The sequence below is a fragment of the Pinus tabuliformis genome, chromosome 9, assembly GCF_031772625.1.
Source record: "Pinus tabuliformis cultivar Carrire ecotype Pingquan chromosome 9, CPIR1, whole genome shotgun sequence".
NCBI classification, from domain to species: Eukaryota; Viridiplantae; Streptophyta; class Pinopsida; order Pinales; family Pinaceae; genus Pinus; species Pinus tabuliformis.
Genome location: NC_142307.1, coordinates 652,121,538 through 652,134,878, shown reverse-complemented (window position 1 = coordinate 652,134,878; position 13,341 = coordinate 652,121,538). Strand labels below are relative to the sequence as shown.

The window sequence follows — 13,341 nt, the reverse complement described above, 5'->3', positions numbered from 1 at the left end:
GCAAAATACTCTCGTATATCTACTTCTTGCTCTTCCGACTCTTCAGGTATGTCCAGGTAAATGGACCGCAACGTTTCCTCAGCCACCTGTTTCCCTTTCTCTTCCATAGTTACCCCCTGACTACGCGTTCTCCTACCCTCACTTCTGGCTGGATTGACGGCCACACTGTTAGACAACAATTTCGCAATCCTTATCTTAGGCGGTCCCAATTCCACCAGACTCTGCTCCAACAAAAGCACCGAACCTCCCACCCGCTCTTGATTGTTGTACAGGCTGAAATTGAGCCTTATCACCGATCGCCTACACTCATAAATGAGGACTATCTTGCTTCTTCTGTAGGCATGCAAGAATAGAACGCTTCCATGCAGCATTATAACTCCGATCGACCACCTTCCCACGTTAGTGTTAGTTATCTTCCAAGCCTGCTCATTATTACACGTCTCAGGTCTTGGACCCTGATGTGATACGCTCCCTGTCCTCCTGACGCCACCGCTCTCCCACCTCAGTACCTGCCCTGCATTCGTCCTTGGGATGATCATTTCTTCCCATGTCTGCATATACCCATTCTGCCATATTTGAATTTGGACAACTCTGTTCTTCATCCCCCCGATGTCTTCATAAATGAGCCTGTCTTTTCCCCTCCGAATCATTATGGGAAGGCAGCTAAGCAGTCCTGTCAAGCCCGATCGCCTCATCATTATCTTGCCGTAAGATGGTTGCCAACTCAGCCCACCGTGGATCCTCCTGTAAAACAACCCAACTACCATCCAGCACCCGATTCGATTCCCCACATGCCCAATTGGCTAAGTAATCGGCCGCCCTATTACCTCGCCGCAAAACATGATTGATTGTAATATAGTCTACCATCCTCATCAGACCTTCGATATCCTGTATGATCGCAGCTGTCCTCCAGCTCTTCGCAACGTGGTCCCAGGTTTTGCCCCCCTGTAATTTCCTTAGCATTTCAATCACAAGTTGGGAGTCGCCTTCTATATCTAGGTTGCGATATCCATTCCTTGCGGCAATTCGAAGTCCATGATAGACCCCCCAGAGCTCCGCCTCATTATTTGACATTTCCCCGCCCCATTCAGCATATGCCCATCGTGAAACTCCTCTACTATCTCGGAAAATACCACCCCATCCTGCTTCCCCAGGATTGCCCTTTGATGCGCCATCAAAGGACAATTTAATTTGGTTATCTCCTGGGAAGCGAAAATAATTTGGGCTCTGCATACGATACCTATTACGCCTATCAGTGTTGGGATACAACATCGTAAAATCTATGTTCAATTTGGTTATTATTCGTTGCTCTTCCACATTTAGTTTCCAATCCTCCTCACCCCAAGATTCAGATAGGACCGTTTCTTTAATCGACCGGCAAACTTCATCCCATATTCTTGCTTCATGACAGCTTCGACCTTTAAAAATTCGGCGGTTTCGTTCTTTCCACACCTCCCAAATTACAAAACCAAGCGCCAGACTCCATATTCTCCTAACAAGTTTACTGTGAAAATTCCCCTTTCCCCATTGTAAAATGGTACTCCTAAGACTGTCAGGATCCCTATTCAAGTGACCAAAGAGAACCCGAAGTTCTTCCCACAGACTCTGAATATACAGACATCTATTCAACAAGTGTTCCTGGGTCTCAAATTCCTTGTTACACAGATAACACCAAGATGGACCAATCATTCCTCGTTTCTGCATATTATCCCACGTCAAGATCCTACCTCTACACACCAACCATGCAAAAATTGTTACTTTGGGCCACCATTTACCTTCCCAAATCTTTTTCCAATCCACTGGTTCATCCACTCTGTCCTCCTTCGTGAACCAGTAATAAGCTTCTTTAACTGTGAACATACCTTGCGTTGCTTTACCCCATCTAAGGATATCACTGCCTGGCCTTATCTTAATTTTCCTCGAATCTAATTCTCTGATATACACTAGTTGAGTCTCCGGACTTATTCTCTCATCCCATTCATGCGGTCTTTTCCAGATTCTCCACACTTCATTCAAATCTGCCTGTCTCCAATAATCCTTAACATATTCCATTCCTTCCTGTTGCGCTCCTACTTGAATGTCATGTAAAATTGGGTTTCTCTCCAACTTCTCCCGTTGTTGCCATCCATCCGTCCAGAACCTCGCTAAATTGCCTTCACGGATTTCCCAGAAAGCGAAGTCCCGAACCAAATCTTTGTTGTTTCTTGCTAGTTCCCAGATGTGTGACCCTCTTGGAGTTTCTGCTACCCGGAGGCGTCCTGCCACTGAGCGTGGCATATTGTATTTTTGATTCCAGATTCGTTTCCATATATCCACACCCCCCTGCACCCATCGCCACCATAACTTCGCCCCTAAAACCTTATTGACTAGTTCCAAATCCCTAATACCAAGGCCTCCCTCCTCTTTCCTCCTGATAACATGTTGCCATGCAACCAAGGTCCATTTTCTTTGCTGCTTTGGTCCCCCCCAAAGAAATTTACCCAAGATTTCCCTTAATTTACAGAAAACTCCCTTAGGGGCAGCCATAATTGACAACGGGTATATAGGAATGGATAGTAAAACTGATTTTAAAAGAACAACCCGACTTGCTAAATTCAGCGTTCTAAACGACCAACTATGTAATCTTTTCTGGATCTTATCAACTAGACTTTGCCAATTCTTTATACGCGTTGAATTAATATCTAACTGAATGCCTAAATACTTTGTGGGTAATTCTCCTTGTCGAAAGCCTAGCACACGAGTTAAATGGGCCTTAACAGCTTCAGGTGAGTTAAAAATAAAAGTACAAGATTTATCGTTATTAACCGCCATACCTGAAGCGTTCATAAAACCTTCTAAGACATGTTTGAAGCCCCTTACCTCTCTAAGCGACGCTTCACCAAACAACATCAAGTCATCAACAAACTGTTGATGTGTTATGATTAGATTCTCCCCCCATAATCGAATGCCTTTGATCCTTCGTGCCCTGACCTCCTGCTTAATTTTCCTGCTTAATCCTTCCATAGCCAAAATGAACAGGAACGGCGAGATTGGGTCCCCCTGTCTGATACCCCTGGTGGCATTAAACGTATCTGAAGGTATCCCATTAATCAATATTGAGAAGTTCGGAGTGGAGACCAGGTTAATTATCCAAGCTATCCACCTATTTTCAAACCCAAAAGCTTCAATAACCGCTCTTAGATAATCCCAATTCAAACGATCATATGCCTTAGATAAATCCAGCTTCATAAGCATCCCTTTCTTCTTCCTCTGTTTTAAAGAATGTATGACTTCCTGGGATACCACTATACCATCCAAAATTTGCCTACCTTCCACAAACCCAGTCTGCTCAGGCGCAATCAAATTGGGTAGGAGAGGTTTCAACCGTTTCGCAATCACTGTAGATATAATCTTATAAATTACATTGCACAGGGCTATGGGTCTGAAACCCTGTGGTTCTTCAGATGTTTTACTCTTAGGGATCAAGGTGAAAAAAGTTGAGTTAATACCTGGCCATACTTGCTGCCTGATTCTTGATTCCTCCACCGCTTCCAGTATGTCTTTTCCTATAAAGTGCCAGCTTGCCTGGAAGAATTCAATTGTATATCCATCCGGTCCCGGAGCCTTATTTTTAGGCATGTTCATCACTACTTCTTCTACCTCTTCCATAGTGACTGCCCGCATTAATGCCTTATTTTGGTCTTCTGTAACTATCCTTGGTATGTCTCTGCAGATATTATTGATGGCCTCCCTTCTATCCCTTTGATTTTCTGTGAGCACCCCCCTAAAATAATCCACTAGAGTCTTTTCAATACCTACCTGCTCCACCTCTCTTTCTCCCGCTGCATTCTTGATAGAAAAAATTCTATTCTGCTGCCTATGTTGAATCATCGCTTGATGAAAAAATTTTGTATTCCGTTCACCTTCCCTTAACCACCGGACCCGTGATTTTTGTCGCAATAAAATCTCCTCTTGTTTGCGTCGTTCCTCTAACTGGCTTATTATACGTCCTTCCTCCCTACTAGTGGCTTCATCTCTGCCTTCCAATATTATTTTTTGTTGGATATTCTCCATTTCTCCTTCCAACCTCTGCTTGTCCTCCAGGATGTTCCCAAATTCTTTCCGATTCCATTCTTTGATTCGCTGTTTGAGTTCCTTAAGCTTCAACTGGACAGTATGCATTCTCCCTTTTCCTCGACTAGTGCATTGATTCCACCAGGTTTCCATTTTCTGAACAAATTGTGGATCCCTCAGCCAAAAAGATTCAAAGCGAAAAGGTTTTTTCCCTTTGAACTGCTTAATATCTACCTCCAACCGAATGGGCCAGTGATCTGAACCAATGCTAGGGAGAATTTTAGCTTCAATGAAAACATCCCTGTTCAAAATTTGCTCTGATAATAAAAATCGATAGAAGTTAAATCAATGAAAAATTTTCTAAAAAATTGGGGTTTATCCGGATTCGTTCGTTCTGGCACACTGTTAGGTTTCTATTTCAAAGATATGGTCTCACACAGCCCCAGTTGGCATAGATATGCAAACAAATACTTGCGTGAGGGTCAGCGCCCTTGGTTACTCCAAGGCAATGCGCCCAACACACGTAGTTAAGTATAGACGCCTACTGCAGGGAATGTGACTGCGAAAGAGTCATCAGTCAGTTTTGTTATAACAGCGGCTGGTAATAAACGCCATCCGTTTGTTATTTATTATATATGCCTAATTAGACTTACCTATACTTTTCGGAACTCATTCCTCACGGGGCCCTTAAAAAATATGCAGGTGAGGTGGGTGGTAAACGTTACAGGGTATCCACATAAAAGGGCCGTTACCTAATTTGGCATGACATCTTCGTGTTGAGCTGCGGCCCTGTTCTTGTTTTTGTTTTGTTCTTGTCTCTGTCACCCGGTAAGGTAATAGGCTCTGCAATAACCTCCTCTGCCTCTGCCGAGTGCTGCTCACGGTTTTGCCAGAGGGGCAACGCCCTTGCTTTCTCGGCGGCAATAGGTGTTGTGATTTGTGCTCACGAGTAGTTTAGGGTAGGCACTTTTGGCAATAGGTGTTGTGATTTGTGTTCTTTTATTTTGTCGAGGATTAAGCGAAATTACTGCCTCCTTGTTTGAAATCAATCCATTAGAAGGGGTGTCACTGAGTTTTTATATTCTCTCTTGATCAGTTTACCCTGAGCATTTCTGTGGCTCTAGCCCATACTAGTGTGTTTTTCTATTTCTGAACAATTTTGTGGAGGTGTAGCCGATATAAGGGTGTTTTTTATTTCAGCTTGAGAGATTACAGCCCAACCAATAGACTTGAAATGGCAGTGACATCAAGGATGTCCATGCCAACTGAATTAAATTGAAACCATAACAACATTGACAACATTCTCTAAGAGGGAGTAGATCAAAATGCTTTGGAAAGGTAATAGAGTAGATGCCAATTGCAAAATTGCAAAACATATGGCAACAAACATTTTTGTTGTGTTGTGACTTTGAAGTATGAGGTGTAGATGTGTGCCAGAAACTAGGCCTCCTATTATTAGGGGGATCACCTTTAGATTGCTGATATTGTGGGAGAAAGGAGAGGATATTCAGTTGTTTAAGACTTTCTATTAGCTTGCTTTTACTTTTACTGGTTTCAATAATCTCATGTATACCTTTGATTTCATGTGAAATGTGTGGGGAAATTTATAAAGGGTGAATTTCTATTGTGTTTCACGGTTATTTATTTTGAATTGGATTTGAAAGAATATTTAATTGTATTCTGTATTTATTTTCTAGAGGTAAAATTGCTATTAAACAGTTAACCTTCTTAAGATATGAAACAGATGGAATGGGGAGGAGAGCAGAGATGGAATATGGTTTAACAAAAGAGTAACATCTTTTTGGGTAGTAGGAAGGTAAGAAGGAAGTTGTGCACAAGAATGTAATTCAATTCATGATATAGATCAATAGGATAACAGTTAGATTTGAAAGAATATTTAAGCAATTGTTATTGTTTTTATTAATGCTTGCTACTAAATATTTAATTCTATTGTGATATGAAACACATATATGGAAAATGTTCTTTACAAGAGCAAGGTATTGTGTCAGAAAAGGTACATTGAGAAGGGGAGGTTGATGGAAGGTCCAAATCATACAGGAGTAGCAAGTAGATGATGTGTAATTGGTTAATACCATTATATTATTGTTGATGTAAAACTATATAATAGGTATATAATAAAACATTTTGTTTTTTGAGAGGGGCTTGCCCCTTCTCCCAACCTTCATAGATAGCCATGACCAAAGCTACCATGGAGGAGTGTCTGCTTTTATTGTGTTTCTTGTGCTTTGTGGTTTAGTTTTTAATTTTTGAATTATTTTTCTGTGCCTTTGGTTTTTAAAACTCCAATTTTAAATTTATTTATGCCATCATTTTATAATAACAATTTTTTAAATTATTTATTTTGAACTTGAAAGATTAATAGTATTATCTTACTTTTTTAATTAATTGTTCTTTTCATAATATTTTTAAAATAAAATTGCTAACAAGATATTACTGCACTCTTTGATATATTTAATTTTGAAGCTCACTTTTCGAAATTTAATTTTTTTCATTTTAAAACTTGGATGTGTAGGGCTTCTGGAAATTTCCCATCTCAAAATTTAAATCTTAGTAAGCTCTGGAGATGCATTTAAATAATAAGAATTGTAAAATTACATTTAAAATTTTGCATTTTTAATAGAAACTAATTTTCAAAGTTCTAAAATATATACAAGCACATTTTTACATGCCAACCACATTTATGAAAATCACATTTAAAAAATTCAATGTTTGATAACTTGGACACTTGTACTATTTAATTTTCAATTTCACTACTTGAAATTTGATGCTTGTACACACATTTACATACTCCAATGACATACATTCATAACATTATATATGTGAACTTTATACAACCTCTTGTTAAAATATGATATATTTAATAAACTAGAACATTATAAACAGAAGCTCAAGTCTATATATTTGTGTTGTGATGTGTTGTATCCTTTTAGTGTCAATGTCAAATGTTAGGTTGTTGTTGTTGTGTTTGTGTATATAAGGTGATACACATAACACTCTCTATTTAATTTGATTTAACTATTCAAAAATTGATGTTTGATAAGCACATACTTTTATGGCATTCATATGACATTTAATTTCTAATTTAGTTTAATCAAAACAATTTAAAAACTTTTGATGTTCTACACGCCTAAGCTGGAAAAAAACTGTTTCATTAGTTGTATGTTAAACAACAAAATTTTCAAAAAACATGTGATTTTTGTATGAAATTTTCAAATATAATGATTATGTTGTTATCAAATTTATGATTTAATGTATTATAATGATGAGTTTTAGATAGTGAATTTGTATTTCAAATTAATTTACATGCATTTGGACTGCATTGTATGATGTCCAGGTATATAATTGTAAATTGTAAATTGAACTATAAGTTTATGAAGAGTTTGTCCTTTCTTTCTTTTTTAATATGGGTTGAATTTTTTAAATTTTAATTATAATGATCCTTGGTTTTTTTGGATGCATTTTTTATGTTTCAAGTTTATTTAAATATAGATTAATTTTTTTTAGTTCTAGACATGAATTTCTAAATTTATTTTGTACTTTATGATATTTTATTTTATAAATTTTTTGGGTTTCCATCAAATATTTAAATCTGAAATTTTCAATTTTTAATTGAACTAATTTATATCTATAATATAACTTATGTTAAATTAATTTGAGAGCTTGCATTTTAAAATCCACTCTTACATTTTAATACTTAATAGCATATTTTGTATTCCATATTACAAGTTTCAAGTTTGGATATATGTTAATGTCAATGGGAGAATGGAATTTCAAATTAATTTTTGATTTTGGACAAGTCCCTACAAATACATCTTAATACTTTCAGATTTTTAATAAATTGTTTAGATATAATAACCTAACAGTGTGTGTTTTACAATAGTTTAAGATGATGCAAGTACTTGGAAATTTGATGTTTGAGAGAGGTGGACATTAAAAATAAAAAATAGAAAAATGTGTATTGTGTTTGTATGGTATTATAATTTTATATTGAACTATATTTGTTCATAAAAAAAATGAGTGATATTTTCTTGAAAATTTTAATTAATTATGTTGTGAATTATATATGGGTTATTATATGTATTGAATTAATTTGAATAGATGTGTAAAATTTGTGTATTTTAAAATAATTTAAATACATTGAAATTTGATGTTTTGGGGGAGTAACTTGTAAAAAAAAATTTATTAGATTGTATGACATTTAATTATATAATTTTAAATTGCATATTTAGAGATCCTTTCCCCAATAGTTTAAGATTTTTCATGAAATGGTTAGATATAATAAATTAACATTGTTTGTTTTACAATATAAATGAATTAATTTCAACTTAAAATTTGTGTATTTTAAAATAATTTAAATACATTGAAATTTGATGTTTTGGGGGAGTGACCTTGAAAAAAAAAAGGTTTAAATATAACAAATTAGTAGTGTGTGTCTCGCAATAGTTAAAAATAATGTAAGTACTTGGAAATTTAATTTTTGAGAGACTTGAACATTTAAAAAAATTGTTTTGTATTTGTGCGATATTATGATTTGAAATTGTATATTAAACTATATTTGTTTATAATAAAAAAATGTGTGAATTTTTCTTGAAATGTTTAAATTTTTAATGTATGGTATTGTGATTTTTGTATGTTATATTATATGTATTTTGAATTAATTTGAATAGAGGTGTGTAGGATTTGTGTATTTTAAAATAATACAAATACATTGAAATTTGATGTCTTGGGGAGTGACTAGTAAAAAGATAAAATGCATTTGATTGTATGACAATAAACTAACACTTTGTGTTTTACAATAGTTTAAATTAATGTAAGTACATGGAAATTTGATGTTTGAGAGACATGAACATTTAAAAAATTGTATTTTATTTGTATGATATTATAGGTTTATATTGTATATTTAACTGTATTTTAAAAAAAGAAGATGTGTGAATTTTTATTGAAATGTTTAAATTTATAATTAATTAAGGTGTGAGTTTTGTAAGTCATATTATATGTGTTTTGAATTAAGTTGAATACATGTGTGTACAATTTGATTATTTTAAAATAATTTAAATATATTGAAATTTGATGTGTAAGGGAGTGTGACTTGTAAAAAGAATAAAAATGTTTTTGGTTATGAGACATTTAATTCTATTTCCCATTTTCCATGAAATGTTTAGATATAATAAATATATAATTTGATTCTTTTAATTAAAATTATTTCTCTATACATATTAATGACCATTGTTTTATCCCCTCCTGGAGGTGGATATGAGGAGTAGCCATAATGTTGGGAGGCTAGCTCAACACCCGATTGCTTCATGTTTCAATTCGAGAGGGTTGGTGGGGTGGCCAACCCACCCTATATTCACCAAACATGTGAGCATTTCTTATTAATTTGAAGAACATGGAAAGTCTTCACTCTAGTATGTGTCAATGGATTTTATGATGTGTTACATACTTCCCTCCTACTAGGTGGGATTATTTCTAGCGTCTTTTAACATCGAGGGTTTTGTACACAAAAAATTGCATGTAGCCACTAGGAATTTCTTTTTGTCTTTTTTAGCTTGTGCCAAAGGTTTGGATTTGTTTGTGCTTTGGACTGGTCTATGGATCAGTGGTTTGGGGATATAGATGACCAATTAATGGGTAAATTTGACTCTGTCAACGAGACTTGTCATTGGACATTGTGGCTTCTTCTAGAGTTGGTGTTTGTTGTTGTAGTTTTGGGCTCCCCATCTTCATGTTTGGAGTAAGTGAATTTAAGGATCCTTTTTGTGTTCACTTATCCATTGGTCTTGATTTTAGTGTCATCCTTACAATGCATGTGATGTACTTGAGGGGCAATTGACCACGCTTAGTAGGGTGCCTCCATTTAGATATCCCCCCAATATTTGTGATGAGATTATCCATCTCCTGTCCCTTAATTTTAAAATTGGAAGTTTCTTATTAAAATCTAATTTTATCATAACTCGTAAATTTTCTATCAAATATTTCAATATAAAATTTGTAATTTATAATTGAATTTATTTATTATTTTAATCTAAAAGGATAGAGATTTGTATTAAAAAAACTCATATTGCAAGGCCAAAACCTTTACATATTCCACTCCTCTTTAAGCTTTTGAGATTCACCACACACCAAGCCCTCAAACCAGTTCCCCATCAAACAAATACTTCAATCCCTTTCCAACTAAATATTTTCCAAAATACCAACATACTTGCATTCCATTTTCCCTTGTATTCCTATTTTGATATAGAATGACTTCTTATATTGCTTGGAGAATTTTTTTTTCCTTTCTTCCCAACTTGAATCCAACCCACATTTTATGCAAATTTCAGCTCGTCATTCTTCATGCACACGGTATTTTTCATCAAATCTTTCTCACCCGCCTTATGTGCCCCATAATTTTCATTTTCAACAAGACTCATTATGGTTTCCAGAGGTAATCCATTTTCTAGTAGGGTTTGTTGTTTTTCCACAAACGCTGCATTCACGGAATCCTCATTAGCAAGTGGAGGATCCAAATTGGCAAGCTAATTTGTTTTGCAGCTGCTGCGGTTTCTTGCACTGAATCAACTTCTCTCATGTCTTCTTGTTCTTTCTTTCTCTGAAGCTCTTCTTCTTTGAATATCATATAGTGGTCACCTTGTGCACCTTCCCACCATTTGGGCCTTTAGGGTTTTGTTTGATCTTATTTATTCTGAGGAGGATTGGGGTAGTTTTTAATTACATGCCCTCTTTCATAGCATTCTCTGCATCGAAATGAGATGTTATCATAATTGAGCTTTTGGACCCAAACATAGTTTGGAGCCATCAAATAAACCTCTTGGGGAAAGCCCTTGTTGAATTCCATCCCCACACAAATGCGAGCATAAATAGCGTTGCATTTTCTTTTTCCTTTTGTTATTACTATGACAGCTACAAGACAACTACGAAAGAATTTTCCCACCACGTTCCCAATGGAGGAAAGCTATGTGTGACTCCAAAAATCCAAGGGAAGGTTCGTTAGTATTATGCAAACTTGGGTGGCAGAAATTTATTTCGTAACTGCATCGAAAGTGGAACGCTAGTGCTGCATGGAGAGGCTAGTGCTCCCCCAAAACCATCGCCCAGCTTCGCATGTAGCCTTCTTCTCTCCAATCGTTCCGAAAACCACACTGAAGAAACCTCGTGGCATAGGGAAAATATCCACCTCGTCCGTTGAAAGGGGATTCCATGTCTTAGAGATCGCGCACATAACCCATAAAACATGCAAACCAAACCATTCCTCGAAAAATACTTTTCAAAGTGTAAAGCTTCCTCATATAGAAGAATGTAAAGGGAAAAATTATCTTGCACCACTCGAGGACCACAAAAAAACTTGAGCATAGAATTGTAAAAAACTGAAGAGGAGATAGCTTTATTGCAAGCCATACCTGCAAAAGAAAAATATGTATTTGCCAAATCACGAGGATTCACCTTTGAACTATCTGCAGAAAGTCCATGCAAATAGAGCAAAGATTGGGTGGCTAGGGTTTTACACCACAGGGGATTCGAGAGCTCTTTTTGTTTCGAAGGATATATGAATATTATTATAGCCAATACGTTCCCTTCCCTAATTAAATTCATTTTTTTAATATATGATAATGATGAATTTTTGTTTGTTTGTTTGTTTTCGTGATAAGATTCAAAAATAGTTATTTGATTTTGTTTGAAGAAAATATACCAGTAGAGAATAAGAATACCCTAAAATAGAATATGCCCGATGGTGGAGCAGTATAAATAGAATCCTTAAAGTGTGGGATTATGAAAAATATATATCAATAAAGATAGAGCTATGCTTTTTTTTACTTATTTTTGAGCAACTTCCTTCCACGAGGGTTGGATTTTAACACTGAAAATGCCTGTCCCAAGGCATTTTTCCTGTATTTGACGTTCAAACATTTTGCGTAAGTGTTTTCCCGATGTGTTATAATGTCCACAAAACATATTTTTGATTGTTTATCATTTTCCTAAAACGGTATTAGTAGTCCATATAAATTTGTGCTCCACCTTGGTTGGTGCATGTTATGGTGTCACCTGTAAAAACTATTTTACGTAAGAGTTTGGGCTTATGAAGAGTGGAAAACTCAATTCTAGAAACTCTTGATGCAATGTAAGTCATGGATCTATTGGTAATGTAATTTACTTCTTGCAAAGCCAGCGCGACGATCGTGCCGAAGGGTTTTTCACATCCATTTATTCACGGAGCATGCATTAAGATTGCAAAGATAGGCGAACATTAATGTTACCTCTCAGCGCGAGACCTATAGATGTCGAGATTCAAGAATAAGAAATTATATATCATAAGAAAAAAGTGGCGAGTGAAATGACTGAGAGAATAGGGCATCCCATTGAGGAGGTTGAGAATGATATGGACAGGGATCGCTACATGTTAGTATTGACTATTAGGCGTTGGATAAGGGCTCTCCTCTTTTTTCAATAATATGTGTTTATTGTAATTGCAGAGTAGAGTCACCTATAAAATCTAATCTGTGAAAAGGAGTGAAGGAGGAGTAAGTTTGCGGTGGAATTGGATAGTGATGTCTCTTAAAAGCATCAAAATCTATGTTCGATATGCATATTGAGACATTGCGAATTCTACGTATACAACTTTTAGCTATAAACTTACGGAGATTCATGTCAAACTCGGGTGGGATTTTTTGATGTTAGATTGTGAGACTTCATGTCTCATGTATTCATGTGACATATATTATTCTACAGGGCCTAATGAAAGTTGATGATCGAATATTTCTTTTAGCTTCAGAAATTGATGGAGTTGCAACAAGGTTTGATCGATTGAAACCTTTTATTTATTTTAATTGTGCCACTTACACAGCGATTTGAAAGATCAAAATGCTTCTTGTGTTCATTTTCATAAAATATTAAGAAAAGGGTAGGATTATGTAGTTCTAATAGGTGAATGAATAAAGAATGAAGATTATACAGTTATACATTGACCAAGAAAGATTTATAGCTAACTCAAAAACTAAAACCAAAGACACAAATAAACACACAGGATTTACGTGGTAAAACCTTGACAGGGTGTCAAGGAAACATCCACGGGGCGAGGGATTGGAATCTCTATTAATTCAACAATGATTCTCGACGATTACATTTCTCGGGCATTCACTAGTTTTATACAAGCCTCTTTCATTACATAACTGCTATTTCGGTATAAAACTAACTAGTTACATTTTTACCCAAATTTACATAATTTGTTGTCAAACTTCCAACAAACTCCACCTTGACAACACTTTTCCT

At 35.7% G+C, this 13,341-nt stretch overlaps 1 protein-coding gene across 1 annotated transcript; it reads right to left on the bottom strand.

Annotated features, from left to right (window-relative positions):
- Positions 1-663: 663 nt before the first annotated feature.
- LOC149150350 (uncharacterized) lies at positions 664-4,161 on the bottom strand. The gene has a single exon (XM_089442770.1). It carries the CDS (start codon positions 4,159-4,161, stop codon positions 664-666), a length of 3,498 nt encoding a protein of 1,165 aa, XP_089298896.1.
- Positions 4,162-13,341: the final 9,180 nt, after the last annotated feature.

Coding starts and splice junctions, on each gene's coding strand:
- LOC149150350 (XM_089442770.1), bottom strand. CDS start 4,161: ATGCATACTGTCCAGTTGAAGCTTAAGGAACTCAAACAGCGAATCAAA.